The sequence below is a fragment of the Mytilus trossulus genome, chromosome 9, assembly GCF_036588685.1.
Source record: "Mytilus trossulus isolate FHL-02 chromosome 9, PNRI_Mtr1.1.1.hap1, whole genome shotgun sequence".
Lineage (NCBI taxonomy): Eukaryota > Metazoa > Mollusca > Bivalvia > Mytilida > Mytilidae > Mytilus > Mytilus trossulus.
Genome location: NC_086381.1, coordinates 23,699,404 through 23,718,763, shown reverse-complemented (window position 1 = coordinate 23,718,763; position 19,360 = coordinate 23,699,404). Strand labels below are relative to the sequence as shown.

General features: G+C 32.4%; 1 protein-coding gene across 1 annotated transcript in view; it reads right to left on the bottom strand.

Moving 5' to 3' along the window:
• The window catches only part of LOC134684400 (uncharacterized), a 64,087-nt gene that overhangs the window by 32,767 nt on the left and 11,960 nt on the right, over positions 1-19,360 (bottom strand). The window contains exons 6-12 of the mRNA XM_063543684.1: positions 18,715-19,011; positions 16,795-17,118; positions 14,541-14,948; positions 9,107-9,427; positions 7,170-7,364; positions 5,306-5,620; positions 4,174-4,524 (exon numbers count right to left, since the gene is read on the bottom strand). Of these exons, the coding sequence (XP_063399754.1) occupies positions 4,174-4,524; positions 5,306-5,620; positions 7,170-7,364; positions 9,107-9,427; positions 14,541-14,948; positions 16,795-17,118; positions 18,715-19,011 (2,211 nt within the window). The remainder of the gene's footprint in view (positions 1-4,173; positions 4,525-5,305; positions 5,621-7,169; positions 7,365-9,106; positions 9,428-14,540; positions 14,949-16,794; positions 17,119-18,714; positions 19,012-19,360) is intronic.

The window sequence follows — 19,360 nt, the reverse complement described above, 5'->3', positions numbered from 1 at the left end:
CCAACAATAAACCTTAGGAAAAGTGATATTCTTTTTTACACTGTGCGATTAGTTACAATATTGTATTTTTCAAATGCAAATATTAAAATATGCAATGTACTTTATTTTCATACAACTGGTATACAAGTGGGTGGGGGGATGGGGGGGGGCAAGGGGTTAGCTAGCTATATACTCAGGTTTAACTCACTTTTTATTATATATATACCTGTACCAGGTGAGTAATATGACAATTGTTGTTTATTGGAATAAGGAGTTAAAGCGTTTGCTTCTATAATTGGATAATTTAGAAATATCGGCTCAACAGTGTTAGATCTGTTAATTTGTGGAAGCATGCTACTGTGATATCGTGAAACCAAATCGCTTTGCACTATACCCGACGCAGAAAGACCACCTTTATAAAAAAGAAAGCTTTCGGTTGCCGTGTTACGTTTCCTCGTCATTTTCCTTATCTAGTGTTGTCACACAGTACATGATATATATGAAGATGACAGGATTTACAGAACAGGTGAAATATCTATTGTCAAAAATTGAATACAACACGTTTAATTATTTCTTGCGTCCGAAACGCTTTTCTGGATAAATCAGGAACGCTCAAAGCCAAACATTTGAGATCCAAAGATGTAAAAGTACCGAAACCGTTGAAGAGCTATGTGTCAAAAATACCCAAAAAAAAATAGCCAATTCCATCTAAAGCCAACTTTAGTATCCTATAAATTAATGTAAGATGCAATCTCAGAAATGATATATACATATATTTGGAATGCCATCTAATGCACTCGGAAAATAATGTTCAACAAAATCCTCGGCTGTTTTCGGTGGGCTAACAACTGAATTTGAGAAACCCTCAAATTGTGAAAAGTGAGACTTTATTAAATTGCTGTAAGACATGTTCTGGTTAAAATATTTCAATTTGAAGACTGACAGTTTTGGAGTCTACTATTTCGACAAACTTAACAGAATTTGGTTTACAATAAAACACAAAAACATAAAAAGGGTCACTGATGCCATTTTGAGTACCTTTGAAAGAAAGGGATTTGTGATAATGATTGTTTGAATAAGGCATTTATTGAAATGAACGGTAGGCAAGAGAAAAAATATTTAGTATGAAATCGTGAATATTCTGAGTTCTAAATAGTTGAAGGCACATTGTCTAAGGTCTAGCTTATTGTAATGTTGGTCGGCAAAAAATAATGTAAGACAAGATTTTCAATATTGTTAACCTCATAAAATGCAGGAAATTGAACCGTGTCTGTGCTTTCTAAGTCTAGTATTTTTATTAAACGTTCTATACACGTTCAAAAAATTGCAACTTATACAGTCATATTTACCTAATATCGCAGTCCAACTTGACTACGATATTTGAAAAAAATATACCACCTTTATACCATATTGTTTAAGACCATAGTACGATTTTAGCACGCTAAACCGACTTCGTTCATACTACGATCATTATGCTCAAGCTCATTGTCATTGACATATGAAGTTTATAAAATGTCTCCAGCTTTTGTTTGTCTGTATGTAATTTGGACCTCTTAACCTTTACAAAAAGTATCCCCATCGGCTCAATAATTCTTGACACATCTGTGTTATCGCTACTATTGGTCACTAAAGCATCGTCATTTGATCTTGAAGGACAAGCAGTAAGTTGTAATTCAGGTTGGATTGGTGGTTCGACATATATCTTATAGATCATAATTCGTTACTAACAGATATCCCTCTGCCTCTACCTCTACCCTTACCCTCATGTGCGAGGTTGCATGACTGTGTTGTTTGCAAGAAACATACAAACAACCAATCTGCCGAATTGGAAGATTATCCCTTCCAAATTTTTTGACAATCTTCAAGTTGGTAAAAACTTTCTTGTCTTTAACATGAATATAGATAATATTAGATCATAAAATGGACTCGGAAAAATACCCGATTTTTATTTACAAGTAATTACAAGTTGGGTTAAAAAAGGAGGAGGTTTATCAACATGTTCTAATCACTTTTCTTATATTAAAAAACGGATTATTTGGGAATAAATATATTGAGGGCATACGGTAAAGTTTTGACCCCGTATTTACAAGTTGATGAAAATTTGCATATAGGCTATTTTGTACCTAATTAAATCAAATATGTAATATAAAGTATACCTTCGTGTGTTATGATAAAAATCAGGCGAAAAATGCATCTTTTCCCTAAAAGTCACAGTTTGACGTCGCGAAAATAACATTTTTCGTTAGCAACGTCATTATCTCTCCTGTAACTGTATCGTATGCCCTTAAACAACGCAACAAATGCTTGTATTCCCGAAATAAGTAAATAGTGGATTGGTGTATATTAACGAAATATTGGATCGTGAAGGACATTTATCTGAAAGTTTTATTTAAAAAAAAGTTAATTAATGAAACAAACTGGATTGCAGAGTTTAAGAGGTTAAAATCCTGCATTCCAAAAGAATAGATGCCAGTTTTAAAAAGGAAACCTCCGTTCAGATTATAATCAATATATGTAAGGTTAAATTAAGATGGTAAAATAAACAAATTAAAACAAAAGATATCAACAAGAAAATACTTTATAAAACTTTAGTAGATGAAAAATATGCAAAGCCAATCGGTATCAAAATTTGGACAAGATATTTAGAATACATACCACATATGTCATTTGTATACGATTTTATATTTACAATTTTATCGGAAAATAAGTTAAAAAATTTCAGATGGAAACTGCTTCAGTATATTATATTATCCCTACAAAGCAGCTACTATTAAAGTGGAAAATATTTGAGAACGATAAATGCAACTTTTATAAAACAAAAATAGAAGATTATTTGCATTTCTTTAGTACATGTTCATTTGTAGAAGATTTTTGGGAGAAAGTACATTATCTTCTAGCAAAAATGAATTTCCAAAACAAGATATTAGCAAAACATATAGAATTTGGATACAAAATATCAAGTAAAGGGTAATATGATTTTGTAATTATTTCTTGTCAATTTAAGCATTTTTTACTAACAAAACGTACTATGCATCCGAGCAAAAACTGAAATTTGTAGATTTATATGCAATGTTTATAAAGGATGGTTTATGAATGAGAATATAACAGTATCTCAAAATGTATTTTTTATAAAGTTAAAAAGATTGATATAATTGTTTGAAAAAAAATAAATCTATATTTTATCATATTCTGTTTATTTTCCTGGATACTCAGAAAGTATTTCACAGGGATACTTTATTGAAGCTTGGACAATGAAGTAAAGTTGAAATAAGCAATTTGAAAAAAAAGAATATTTAATTGTTGTAAAAAAAAAAATAAAAATGAGAAATAACGGGGTAATCATTGTTTATACTTGTTCAAGTCAAACAACGTATTAAATCAAAATGTCAGGACGAGGAAAAGGAGGAAAAGCAAAAGCAGTATTAGTATGGAACCAGATGTTGACGCTATCGCTGTATGAATGTGGAATGATCGTATTATGGTTGTGGAAGGATTGTACTTTAATCGCAGTCGAAGCGGGGTAAGATCATTTTACAATCGAATTAGTCACGGTATGGTCGTTGTGAGGACGTGGTGAGCGTTTAAAGATCTTAATATTCGTAGTAAGGTCGCCGAATAAGCGTGTCGAGAACACGGTTAAATCGTAGTAGGATCGTTGTAGCAGCACAGTGAAGACGTAGTTGCAACGAGGTTGAATGCAAATTTACATTTTCATGACGCGCATACTGCGAGCTCACCATGATCTGAATTTATGTTAAGATCGCGGAAATCGTGGTGCGATCGTGGTCTAACGGACTTGGGCTCAAGATCTTGAACTTATTTAGCCCTATAAACTTTTGTTTAATACGAGCATCACTGAGGTTTTTGTAGACGGAACGCGAGTCTGGTGCAAATTCAAAATTAAATCGTGATATCTATGATGAGCTTATTGGATTATGTAAACACACAGGAACATTAAACCATTGCTACATACTAACATAATTTATCATAGGAAGTCATTCGAAATTGTTATCCCAAATATGGTCTTGATTATCGCTTCAGACCGGTCAACGCCTTGATTTTATTTGTATCGGGGTTTTATGGGGATATATTAACAAATATTTAAGTAAATCACATACTTAGAATAAGATTAACACACTGCTTTGTATTTAGTTTGATATTATTTGAACATTTAGATTAAGAGAAAATTCTCACCATTCAAACGGAAGTAACAATGTAAAACATTTTGCCCATTTTTCCCAAGGTGATGAATATCTGCTCCTAATTCCAAAAGCATTTTAACAACGGTTGACAGCATATTTTCTACTGCTAGGTTCAACGCAGAATCTTCACCAAATGGTGTAGCTTTTGGGTTTGCTCCCTTATCGATCAGTTTTAAAGCAGTCTGACTGACTAATTTATCCCAATTAGTGTATCCATAACAATAATTTCCAGACTGTTTTACAGAATTGATTAATAGTAACAATGGTGGTTTTCCATTTCCGTCTGTAAGAGTAACAGAGGCTCCTCCTTTCAGTAGTATATCTACGATTCCTTCCCTAGATCCTAAATGATAGAAAAAAATGAATTTAATGCACATTTTATTTTTATTTAAGCAATGTTTGGCATAAAATATCTGTGATAGCTATATGTGATAACATGGATAATTTTTTGTAACCTGAAGCAGGACAGACGGACGAACGGACGAACAGACGGATGACCTGACGAACAGACGGACGAACGGACGAACAGACGGATGACCTGACGAACAGACGGACAAACACGAACGAATAGACGGTACGACGCGCAGACCAACGGACGCACATACCAGAAACATTATGCCCATAAATAGGGCCTAAAAATAATCGAAGAACCCAAGAAAGGAGTTTATCGTTTAACTTCCGCTACGAAAAAGATAAACTCTCACTAAAAGAATTAAGTTTTTGGTAATTTTTTTGAACGCATCTGTCCAATCGTTCTAAAAATAAAAAATACACCAAATACATTTAATAATGTCTCATATCTTACTCAAATCCAGAAATTGACAGAGAGTGTCAAGTGAAACAAAACTGAAAAAAACCATTTGATTTCAGCATAAAAAGTGCGGTTGAACGACACTTATCCTACATGTATAACAAACGGTAACAAGTCGGGATCAAAAGGCAAATCGATATTCCTACGCACACTCTTGTGTTAATTATATGATATTTTGGTTTGATAAGCATAGTTTGATGAAATAAATATGTTAGAATTAGGCACAAAAAAAGCTCTAAATATAATTTAAATACCTTAAATATAAAAAACAATACACAAAATGCAGTAGTAGATATTTCTATTATAAAAATACCTTTTGTTGAGTCACAGTAATCATTTAAGATCGTTGTAAGCGCTGTATTTCCTTGGGAATTCATCCCATCAACATTTGCACCGTGCTCCAGGAGCATTGTTGTTGTCCTTTGTTGATTTAAATATGCAGCGGCAATTAATGGTAGAGCTTCTCCAAAGTTAGGATCAGATCCCGTTTCTAGAAGATATGGCAGAACTGTTTCAATGGTTTCCTTACTCTGGTTCTCAATGAGACAACAAAGAGGTGTTTTCCCATCTTTGTTAGCAATATTTAAACATGCTCCTGCGTCTACGAGTTTTTCGACGACTTCTAACGCTATAATAAAATATGAGTATAGTAAAGAAAAAGAAAATACCTAAACGATCTGCGCTAGATTTACTTTTCTGTACTACTTTTTTAACAAATCATAGCAGTCCATAACACTAGTAAGTTTTATATATAGCCACAGCATTAAGCTATATTTCCTAAGCTTAGCTGTTTATTTTTTCAAATAAGATATCTTTTGGGGTAATGTGTTTTCAAAGAAAAGTTAATGAATAGGGGGGCCCGTGCGCTCTAATATGCAATTTAAGTTATGTTGAATTTCTCAGCATAAGAGGGAAGGATAGCTATGACATCATATGACTGCCACCATTGAATTGAACTGAAGTAGCTATTGAAGGCATGAACATTTAAAATCGGTGTTGCTGTCCGTTGTAAATATTGTTTGTTTGTAATTGAGATATTGAGAGAAAAAAAGGAAAATAATGCTATAATTACAATCCAAGAAAGCAGTATACAGCGAATATACCTTATTATTTTAAGTTAATCATTTGATTCGATCGAAACATGTGAAAATTGTGTAATGAGATGTGTCTTACGGAAACAGACAAATGACCCTTTAACCGTTTTAACACAACGAACGTTTATCAACCTCGAAATTATACCTTTTTTCATTTATATTAAGAGCAAATCGATTTAGCATTTAATTGAGTATGAACGTCCGTGTACATTTACGCAAAACATTTATCATTTTAAAATGAAAAAAAAAAAGATTTTTGAATTTGCTCTTCTTAACTTAAGTTTATATATTGAAAAAATGTAAAAAAAATCGTTGAAAGTCTCTATAAAAATCATTTTCAAAACTGGAAATTGGTTATTTTCATGAGATTACAATTTTTGGAGCATTTCCTTTTTTTTGTTTTTCAATTTAATGTCAAAACGAAAAACCTTCACGTTTCCTATTTTCAATATTTAAAACCGAAAAGAAAAGTGTTAACGGTCAGCAATGTTATCATTTGCTTGTCAGAATGAGATTGACAAATATTTTTTTTCTAATACAAGCAAATGCAATTGTTTAAATCTATTCAAAGTTTTGACAAGTTAAATAATTTTTAACACGAACTTTCATTACTCTTTTTCATACCATCGTGAAATTATATTAAAAATTTGTAAAGTATTATGAAAAATCTATTTTTTCAGTTTATAATGACATACTTTTGCCCTTAAAATACACGGTCGAATCAATTACTATTGCATCGAAAACATATTATACATTCATATGTGATAAGGACACAATGATGTATGAATTTTGTTATATATTTATGATTAATGATGTTAGTTAAGGCAAATATTTGATGATGTTAAATAATGTCCAGGCCTAATAAAGTAACAGCTGACACTAATAATGAATGAAAAGGAAATCTAGGTACTACCAGAGATAATCGAACAATTGAAGGAATCATTTATAATCACAAGGATTAAACGTTTCTATTTCAAAATGAGCATTAAAAAGGTTTTGAGTCCCAGATGTAAGAGTTTATATTAATTTTTATAAGAACATTGGTAAAACTATAACTGTTTAGATTACTCATAGAATTTTTACTTTCAAGAAATTTTTTTCCGTGTCTTTTCTTTACTCCTACCACAGAAGTAATGTTAGTATCTCTGTTCATTTTCCCGACATCTGATTTGGATGATCTGTCTAAATGTTTGAAACCAGCATATTTTGTGTCATCATCTGAGTTACACAAGGTGTTATCATCGACATATGAGTAGTGATGTATCGTGCGTCTGTATTCTACAATAACATTATTAAAGGTTAATTTTTTATTCACACTAATAAATCAAAACAAAATGTCATCTTTCGAATTTGTCTACCTTCATTATCCATGTAATCGATCACTAATAGATTTCAAGAGTTTATTGTAAAGCAACGCTTAGACACATATATGTGTTAAATGAGGTACATATAACATAATTAACATGATTCACAAGACAAGGGTAACATTCAAAAGACAAAATTAGACGAGAGGGTAACATTTAAAAAATTGTCACCTTCTCAGCCATGTTATAGGTAAATTAACACCCTCGTATCAGCCAATCAAAATATGTCATTTTAACGTGAAGTATTATAATATTCCTTTCACACCTTTTGACCTAAACTCGAATGTCTTCAATGTAACTAGGTCTGAAGTGGTGTTCTCTTATTGGCATTTGTACCACATCTGCTTATACAATATATATGTTTTATTCTTGTGTTGGTTTCTGAAAATCATTATTTTGCGAAGACCAAATTGAGTTTGTGGTTTTATATTTCAATAGGGCTGCGCTTTAGCGCATGATACGCCCGTTGTTCTTTTAACTTGTCTTTTATGCTTTAAAGGAATTTATATGATCAACTAGAAATAGTTGCATAAAATTTTGTGAAAGTGTAAGTTATTGTCCCAAAACTCCACCCTTTTTAATCATAAAAATTCATAACACGGAAATGTAAAATCTGAAATTTATAAAAATTGAAAGGGAGCTTACATCAATGGATATAAACAATTCACCAAAGTTTCATGGACATTGGTGAAAGCCTTTTTGAGTTATTGTCCGAAGTGTTAAACATCCCCCTTTTTTATGAATAAAGCCCCATAAATCCAAAACTTAAATTCTGAAATTTATAAAATTTTAAAGGGAGCTTACATCAATAGATATAAACAATTCACCAAAGTTTCATGGACATTGGTGAAAGCCTTTTTGAGTTATTGTCCGAAGTGTTGAAAATCCCCCCTTTTTATGAAAAAAAACCCATAAATCCAAAACTTAAAATCTGAAATTTAAAAAAAATCGAAAGGGAGCTTACGTCAATAGATATAAACAATTCACTTAAGTTTCATGGAAATTGTTTAAAGTGTTTTTGAGTTATTGTCCGAAGTGGGGACGACGGACCCCCTTTTTTATGAATAAAGCCCCATAAATCCAAAACTTAAAATCTGAAAGAAAAAAAAACGAAAGGTAGCTTACGTCAATAGATATAAACAAGTCACTTAAGTTTCATAGAAATTGGTGAAAGTGTTTTTGAGTTATTGTCCGAAGTGTGGACGACGGACGGACGGACAGACGGACAGACAACGGTATACCATAATACGTCCCGTCTAAAAGACGACGGGCGTGTAAAAAGAGGAATCACAAAAATACTGAACTCACAGGAAAATACAATCGGAAAGTTCATAATCACATGGCCAAATAAAGTGACAAAACACATAAAACACAAATGGACAAGAACTGTCATATTCCTGTCTTGCTTGAACTAATCAGACATAACAAATAAAATAGTCAAAATATGGGTACTGCAGTCATCATCAAATAACAATTTCAAAAGGCACAATTTAACAGAACACAAAAAAAAAACATCTATCTACAAACACATTCATTGATTCTTTCAACTCAAACTGCAACTAGTATGTGCGGTCATTTAAAGTTTAAACGAATTCCAAAGTTATTTTGAAAACATATTGAATAATAACTTAAATTAACCATAGCAAAATGTTTTACCTTTCGAGAAAACAGCATGAAGTACTGTATTTCCATTTTCTCCAATATGATTTAAGTTGGCCTGATGATCTATCAAAACCGAAGCAACATTAAAAGATTCAAATAAAATTGCATCTAATAATGCAGAGTTCGATTCATCGGCACAAAGATTTGCCTTAGCACCATTTTCCAACAGGAATACAATGTTTTCAACACTCGCATACGTCGATCCTCTTTTTATACAAGAAATCAATGGCGTTTCCTCTAAGTCGTTAATGGCGTTGATATCTGCCCCATTTATCAAGAGAAACGAGAAAATATCTCTGCTGAACATCTTCTTTTCTTAAAAACAAATAAAAGTTTGATCATAGAATACTTATGGTAATGGTGATAACAAACATTGTAGAGCAGCAGTTTTTTTTGTACAGGATTAAAGCAGTGAGCACGATCATATACCCCACGTCCCCACATTAACACTGGACAAATAAAATCATTGAAAGGAAAACAAAATTGAATCATTATTTCCTGTCAGTATGCACATTTACAAATTATACAAAGTTTCATGAAATTCTTTTGAGTGGTTTCGGAGGAGTTGCGATGACAAACTGTTGCAGTAGTATATTGAATAAATAAGTTAAAAGGGCCTAACTCATAGAAAAAAAATTGAATCATACTTTCCTGTCGATATGCAGATATACATGTACATAGTATGTTCATATTATTTAAAAAGGTTTCATGAAATTCTTTTCTGTTGTTTTAGAGGAGTACCGACGAACTGACGGACGGGTGGATCAAAAACATTATACCCTCCACAACTTCGTTGCGTGTGGCAAACTTATCTATCTTACTGCAAAAAATAAAATTTATGAGGTCGGCTGTTGCCTAGATAAATACCCAGAAATCGAAATCGTCCGCTTTGAAAACTTATCGTATAGTTGCGATTGGCCCACAAACTTTTATTTTGTTTAATGCTTAGTTCGTTTCTGTGTGTGTTACATTTTTATGTTGTGTCGTCATTTTCTTGTATTTAATGCGTTTCCATCGGTTTTGGTTTGTGACCCGGATTTGTTTTTGTCTATCGATTTATGAGTTTTGAACATCGGTATACAATGTACTACTGTTGCCTTTATTTGGTAATTGCCATTGTCTGGAATATGAAAATTTCATTACAGGATATTGTTAGGTTGGAATGAAAGGGCATGATAATTGCACGGCAAACAGGACATCCACTTCCAACTATTTTTATCGGTCGAAAGATGGTTGGAAAATAGAAAAGAACGAGAAGGCAAAATCTATTAACAAACAACAAACGTCTGTGTTATTGAATAGAAAATAGCTATGCCATAAAATAGCTACATGTAAAGCTTTTATGGAAGCCGGTAAAGGATTATGTCTGGGCGTATTGACCAGAGAATATACTCATGTCTTGATGAAAATTACATATAATAAGATGGCAATGCTCTGATTCATAGGGTTAGTTTTGTGAGAGTGCGTCAAACAAAGTTAAATTCAAGATATGAAATGGTCGGTACAAAGTTCCGTTCTTGATGTTATTAACAATATGAGACGTCTCGTTAAACGTGAGCTGCACAAACAGGTGCACTTATCCATAAATAAACCCTGAGATTCAGACATCGATTCTGAACTGAGGAACGCATATACCCTTAGAAATTATTATACAGGTTCGATCTTTCTACATGTTAGGTAAGTGACAAACGAAAACATCATAAAGCAATTTATGAGTACAGATAAGTTTATTCAGAAGATAATAAATACTTGTATTGACATGTGACGAGTACTTGATAAATATTATGTAGCAACAATCTTGGAATTATCTTCACTTATTCAAGACAATGAAGGATAATTATCTTTCCCTTTTTATTCTATTGATAGCCTAAAAAAGTCATATATACTATTCATAGTATTTCAAGTACAAAAAATAGTGATTGCTAAGGACTGATATGTGGTTGCTAGGGACAAAAATGTCATTTCCAGGATTAAAATGTCATATCTATATTATTCATAGCCTTTAAAGTTAAAAATAATACGTGTTTGCTAAGGTGTTTCTGTCGTAGCTAGGCCCTTAACATCTGACCTTGTCATAATTTTATAGATCTTATGATGAACATTTTTGCATTTCAAAGTTTCTTTTATCTTTAACCTCTTATGGGTTATAAGCAAAAAAATCACCATTTCGGACCCGAAAAACAGTTTTCGTGCCCTAGGTCAATAATAGTTGGTCCAATAATTTTGAACCCAACATAACAAAAATCTTACAAAGACACACATTTTCACTGTTTCTTTTTATAAGCCATCTTTTACGTTTTTTGAATAAATCCGATAACTAACCAAAATCTTACGGTTTTTAAGTTTAAATTGTCAACCGACATTTGTTTATTTTCAAAGGGGCATAACCCTAGCAACAAGTCGTTGAATATATTTCGATCCAAATGTAACGAAGAATCAGGATCTGCTCCTGGAAAAAATCGGCCCTTCGTTTTTTGTTTTACCTATTATGATTATGAAGTTAGAATGAAAACAAGGTGTTTAGCGTGAGGGGAGATAACCGCTATGAAGGAAATGTTACGGGGTCAACCGATATTAGATAACTAATATCATGTTAACATGTCGCGTACTTTTTGGGAGAAATGACGTTAAAGTTTGGCGTAAATAATAATAACAATAAATATAAATCAATTGTTTTAAAAACAATTGTTGGCGGTCTTTCCCCTCCAAAACATGATTGATTGATTGATTTATTGATTGATTGATTTGATTGATTGACTTATTACACACGTGAGATAGGGTAGCTTGAAACAAGCAAACACGAAACAAATGAGATATTGCACCCGAATTAAACACAAGGGACCACAACATGTAATAGTTGGTTGGTTGTCGGTTAAACACATGGACAACGCGAAAAGGGAATTGAGAGTGAAGTGCTCGTGTTTAAACACGGAACACGTAAACTAGGCATTAAGAACTTAGTGTCCGTGTTTAAACACTAGAGACCCAGCCTCTAGGAACACGTCGTGAAAACGGCATTGACAGCCTAGTGTCCGTGTTTAAACACTAGAGACCCAGCCTCTAGGAACCCGTGAAAACGGCATTGACAGCCTAGTGTCCGTGTTTAAACACGAGAGACCCAGCCTCTAGGAACACGTGAAAACTGGTCTGTGAAATATTTTAGTTCTTTTAAAATTATGACATTTGTAGGAACATGCAAGGATATATACACGCTTACAAAAAAAAATCCTTTATAAAAGTTTTTTTTAAGTAGGCTTTCCAGAACGTGTGTCGTGTCATATTTACTTGTTGATCTCGTTGTGTGTGCACTGTATTCAATTTTATATTTAAAGGAAATCGGACCTGACCTACATGGTTTTAAATGAACGTGCACATTTAAATTTTTTTCGAAAAGGGGAAAACCCTGTTTCATTTAAGGAAGTACCGGATGCAGCGATTGTGACGTCTCGTGCACCAAGCAGATATTCTCAGAAAGATAGTTTATTTTAATCCTTTACAGAGAGAGACGAGGTCCTGACCAAACCTATAAAGAATGTGCAAACGGATTTAATTTTCTTTCATTTACAGGTCATTGATGTCGGACCATGCATGCTTTTTTCTTTTACATATTTACAGGTACACACAATGGATTTATTTAATTTAAATGCATGTCTGATTCTAGGATTTTACTACTTTTTACGAACTTTGGAGGGAATTCTATGTCATAGATTTTAATTTCTCAACCCAGATTAATTAGAACGTCAGGCAGACTGCACGTGATTTATACTGCTAACGGAAAATATATTTTCTCGATTTATTTTACAGGTAAACTTTGTCCAATTGCTGACCACTGGTCGACTCATTCATTCCATGCACACAAAAATAATGCTGGTGCTGTAGTAATTTAACAAATCTTGTTTCAATTATTTTTCAGAAATACATGAACATGATTTGAAGTAGCATTTTTTTTGCAGCAATAGATTTGTATTTCAGAAAGAAATGTATTCATAAAAAGAGAAGGATTGGCATTTTTTTAATAATGATATAGAAATGGGATTCCTAAATAAAAGGGGGGAGGCGGTGGTGGGGTTGGGAGGGGCTAGATTGGTGGTTATGGGCATTGGATGATTTATAAAGATAAATTGCATGAACGCATCACGAGATTAGTACAGTTTGAAGCTATAATTAGTCAATCTGTTCATTTTTTCATTTCAGTGGCACGAAAAAACCCGAATTACTATGCGAATAATTTTCACATTTTTCTCGAATAACTTTATGTCGCGACTAATATTTTGCTCACATTTTTTTAAATTTTACCCCAAACTTTTTTCTAAGTAAAAGCAGTTTGAAGTGAAAGTTAAAATTCAGAACATGACTTTGACCTTTGTCCCTTGACCTGATTTTCTAAGTTGGGACTCAAGGACCTTCAATAAAGCGACTCTAGGTGTATACCGCTTACGGTTTAGGAGTTTATATGCATATCACTTATGTTAAATGCATAAGGGGAAATAACTCTCATATGGAGACTCCGGAGTACTTTGGTGCATACCGACTCGTCATCTTGAAGATATATCAAGCACTTTGGTCAAATAAATTTGTCTAAATCTTTTACGGATTCGAAGGAGTCGTGGACACAGGAAAAACAGTATTCGGGGAGATAACTCTTACACCGTAAAGTAAAGGGTTTGACAGGGTCAGTTTCAAAAGCGCAATAACTGTTCAAAATCATACGCCAAAAATCACAGCGACATCTTGCGAAACCACCATTTTATGCAAGAACAAAATGAGGCGGATGAAAAAATAAAATCTCAGAAGAAAACCAATAAGTCTTTCCACGGAAAAGTGGAAAGACCTAATAAAAACCAGAAGAAATACAGAAAGGTCTTTCCTTGTAGTTAAATTGTTCATACAAATACAAATACTGGTCATTTTGGTCTCTAGTGAAAAAGTTTATTATTGATAATGAAACTATCATCATGCATAAAAAAATCTAATGTTTTGGTTTTAAAAAATTTGACGTTTTGGGTTAAATCGGTTCTAAAACGCGCATCGGAGATATTATTTTCATGCACAAGTTAATTAAAAAACAAATGTTATGCGAGTATCGCAGTTCACACTGGACAAATTGTTACATGTACCTACAAAGACCGATAGTTCATCAGCAGTAGTTCTAATATATGGAAAACAGGAATGATATGCTTGCTTTGCACTCATCACTTGAAAAAGTTTTATTATTCATAGTATTTCAAGTAAAAAAAAATGATTTACACTTAATTTAAATTAAGCATCTATTAGATAAGTTTTAAACTGTTTCACCTTAAATTACTCACTGTACAGTAAAGTGTTGAGTATTGTTGAAAACAACTTACAGTTTTGATTGCTACGTCCGCCCATTTCACCAATGCTTCAAATTTCATTATTTATTTTTTTATATAAAAACCAAATTTACCTATGACGACATGAAGAGCAGTTTTTCCATTAGTTCCTTTTGACTTTAAATCTGCTCCTAATTCAACCATCTTTTTCATAACGTCTAGACTGCAAAACTTGGTGATATCTAGAAATGGTGTACTCCTATTCTTGTCTGGGATATTTATATCTTTAGTTAGGTCTATCAGCTTCATTATGTCACCTAGATTACTTTCAAAGTCATAACATGTCTTGCAATTTGAAAGAGCTATGTGTATTGGTAAGTTTCCATCAAGGGACGATACATCAGTGTGTGCACCATACTCAAGTAAAATTTTGAGAATGAACGATACGTTACTTGGTGTACCAGACTCCGGAACGGACGACTCATCTTCAAAACTTTCATCAATATACGCTCCTTCTAGTATTGTTCTGTATGATGCGTTTACTTGTAAATATATGAACCGACATTATAAATATTATCATTTAACATTTTTAATTATGAAATAGTATATATTTGTTAAGGGGCCAGCTGAAGGACGCCTCCGGCTGCGGGAATTTCTTGCTACATTTCAAACCTGTTGGTGACCTTCTGCTGCTGTTTTTTCTATAGTCGGGTTGTTGTCTCTTTGACACATTTCCCATTTCCATTCTCAATTTTATTTATGAGACGTAACATGTACATTGTATTAGTTTGAATAAAATGCTATTCTTATGTGTACCTGATATCTAACTACCATATATAATCTGCTCTATTAGTGACATAGTGACATGATATAATAGATTTTATCTGCCACGTTAATATTCTATTTTTAAAATTGGACTAAATGCAAACGTTATTAAGTTTTTTATGCATTCAAAAAAAATCTTATCTGGAAGAACATTGATACATACTTTTTTTAATAACAATTGTGTTTCAGTGCCTTTGTATGCTCTATAATTTTATAGACCAACGAACAAAATAATTTCAAAAACTAATGAATTTTTCACACATACAGACCAACGACTAAATGAGATAAGAAAAAAATCAATTACATAAACTTCATCATAAGATATGTGTTTTAATTTTGTTTGCAAACTATTTTAAATACATAAGAGGTTAACTAGTTCAAATGTTTTTCAAACTGTTTATACATCACTTTTAAAACAAGTATACAAAAGAAGATGTGGTATGATTAACAATGAGACAACTGTCCACAAGAGATCAAAATGACAGCTATTAAGAACTTTAGGTCACCTTACGGCCTTTAACAATGAGCAAAGCCCCTACCGCATAGACGTTACGCACGGTATTCGGTCTATTTTTCATTAGACCATTTCTTGATGCATAAGTAGGACAGAAACAAATCAATTATGCGTATTATCAAATAATTACTTGTCTTGGTGCATCAGTTTTATCAATATCAAATAAAACCTAATTTTAAAATATTTGATTTTATGTATTATTACATAATAAAGCAATAAGTCCCGTGTTCATCATACCATTTTTACCGTGTAAGACGTAAGCTATAAAAGACTTCGATAAGGTTATTTTTACAATCATCATCACGAAATGGTATGTGAAATAGATGTGTCAATGTCTGAATACATTAGTGACCTATTTCAGAGGTAAAGCAAAACTGTCTGTTCTGTCATTGAAACGGTTTACCGATTTTTACATGTGTTTTGATCGTGGATTTGTATTACGGGTGATGCATCCACAGCTGTTTGAAAATTCCTTCTACTTTTAGAGTTCATCTGAACTGGTCTCGAATTTACCGACGAATTCATTTCGACATTTACCATTTAACCTCTATCCTTTCATTAAATTTAACGCATTGTGTAACAGTTCTTATCGATGGGTTTTATTCTTGTTTTCCAGATCCAGATGACTGGCCCCATTATAAAAAATCAATAGTGTCCAATCAAATCGTTATAAATTGTAATAAACTCAAACTCTTCCTAGCAATTGACAGTAGATGTCAGTCTAAGTTATAATGAATGCCCAGTAACCATTTAAAAGATTGTAAGAAAGTCAACTTATGGTTATACAAATAACGAATTCTATAATATAATTAACACTTATACTCTTAACAATATAGTGAGACACATTCTGCCACAGAGGTAAAAAGTCCATCAAAATTATTGAATTGTTTTAATGTTTCGTCTCTACTATAAATATTTATGTGTGACTATGGTGATTTTTAACAAAGGAAATGGATAACTGACCGTTATTTGGAAATATTATTTAACTAAGAAAATGTAATTAAATACTTCAAAATGTATTGAGACTTATGGTATCAAGTAATATATACCTGATTTATTGATATTCAAGAAAAAGACATGCAAAGCAGTGTATCCCTTGTTTCCTATGTGATTTATGTCTGCATGTGCCTCAAGTAAAGTCTTCACCATAGTGGGATCGCCATGATGCACAGCTAGCATCAGACAAGAATCTTTTCCATATTTTTCTAAATTAGGATCTGCGCCAAACTCCAAAAGTAAACTCACAAAATATCTTCTTTTCTCCAATGACATTTGCTTGTTATCTAATAATTTCGCAAGAATAGACATCTCAGTCTGTTGTTCTGAAATGTCTTCCATGGACTTCAATACACAATGGTCGAGCGAAGTGTATACTACAAAAAAAAACTATAAATTAACAAAACCGAAAACCAATAACCTTAAATGATTGTATTGAAAACTAATCTCATATATCCTATTAGTCTTTGATGCATCGCGGAGCAAAAAGAAAATACATGAATCTAAGTAGTTTTTTACTAAAGTTCAAAACTCAAACAGCAAGGAATATGATAAAATGTTCACGGTGTTTAATGTTTAAGTCGGAAATGACAGACCAGACGATCAAAAGACATAAAGAGCTCACAGGAACCTGAATAACTCCCCTAGTAAAAATATATGCAACTCAAAAATCATAAGTGACAGTTTTAGCCATCTTGCACATAACTTTAATTAATATGACGTTCATAGAAAGTTACTACCTTAAACTAAATTAAAAAAATAAATGATGCATACGTTATCTTCCTGGTAAATGTCAATACTTAATACTTAGCAAACAAAAAAGGTTTTACGTTACAAATTGTCATACCTTCCTTCAATAGTTTACAATTTCGGTAACATTTATTTATCAAACACCAGGTTTTAAAGCATTAGTTTATAGTTGTAAACGTAAAGTCGTCCTTTCATTTCGTTTGTTTATCAGACCAATATTAATATTGCTTTTGTTCAGAAAAAAAATTCAGAACTTCCTATTTTGGTATCAACGTTAATGTAAATATAAAAAAGAAGATGTGGTATGATTGTCAATGAGACAACTGTCCATTATCCATTAAATTATGCTTTACTAAGTGAAGCATTTTTTCAGAATAGTCGTTGATGCACATTCTTTTTACCGAGACAAGAACAACTTCAATTACCTCTGTGGAGAGATGACAGAAATCTTTTGTATTCTTTTTACTACTTAAGTTACAACTTGAAAGACGTATTTCAATAGTAATCAAATGTAACATTTATATAATTTGATACGTCAGACGCGCGTATCGTCTTCCAAGATAGATTTGTTAAATAAGGTTAATGGCTATACAATGAACGACACATTAACTTAAAACCTTAACTGCAACCTTGCAAGTCTTCAAATTGGACAGAACACACGAATCCAATGCCAGTGTAGGGGTTTAGCTCTTTTGCCTTCCGATTTATTTTTCTAATTATTTGAACGTCAATGGAGTTCCTGGTATTAGAACCCACTTTCCAATAGCGTGAATGGCAATGATAAAAACATATTTTTGAACCGAGTAAATCAATAATTAGTTCTTTAATTCTCTTTTGAGATAATTCGTAATTTCAAAGTCTTAATTACAGACTCGCAACTATCAATTGTCAACAATAGTAATGTTATCTTGTATGTATATTGGTAACAATAGAAATAGACAAAGCAATATTAGTCATATTCTAAACTAACAACCTTTTGATCTGCGATATAATAAGCCACTCTGTCATGTTAAGTGATTTACATATTAGTGTTTAATTGCATTTCGTTTCATTATCCTACAAAATTATATCATTAAAAATTAAATTAGAATTATCAATTTGGAGACTTTTAAACTACAAAGATCGTATATATATATAAATGATACATTAATTGGCAATAAAGAAGAAAAAAAAGAAGAATGAAATTTCATAATATTTGCATTTAATATTTTTCAGATTCTTACCTCGTCCGTTTCCGGCATGATGTTCAGTTTTTGCGTTGCAGATTTGATTCACATTTGCTCCAGCATGAAGAAGAACTTTTACAATGTCATCCAATTCATGAAAGATAGACTCAAACAACGGTGTTTTTCCATTATCATTCACAATATTAACATCTGCTCCTTTTTCTAATATAACTTTTACAACACCTTCTGCACCAAGAGAAATAGCCAAAAATAATGGATATGTTCCAAACATGTTTTGTTGATTTACGTCAATTCCAGCCAAAACAAATGTCTCGAAAAGTTTAACTGCTGAACCTAATGAAATAGGAATGGAAATTATAAAATCGTCTACACGTAACTCTTTTAAAAGAAATTAAACACAGATACTGATTATCAGCATGGACAATAATGTCGAGTCATCTCATAGAAAGAATTAAAAAAAATAGAAATGCAACGGATAATTTTGTTGTTCATAGTTCCTCATGTTCATAGCACCGACATGAAAATCTAGTCATTCAAAAAACTTTGAAAAAAAAATACAGAGACGAGGTAAACCCTAACTAAAATCGATCGCCACTTGAAAACGGCAAAACGTGCACAAAGCAAGCAAAACACACCTTAATTTATATTTCGATCGCACTATCATTTTCTATTTTCAGTGGAT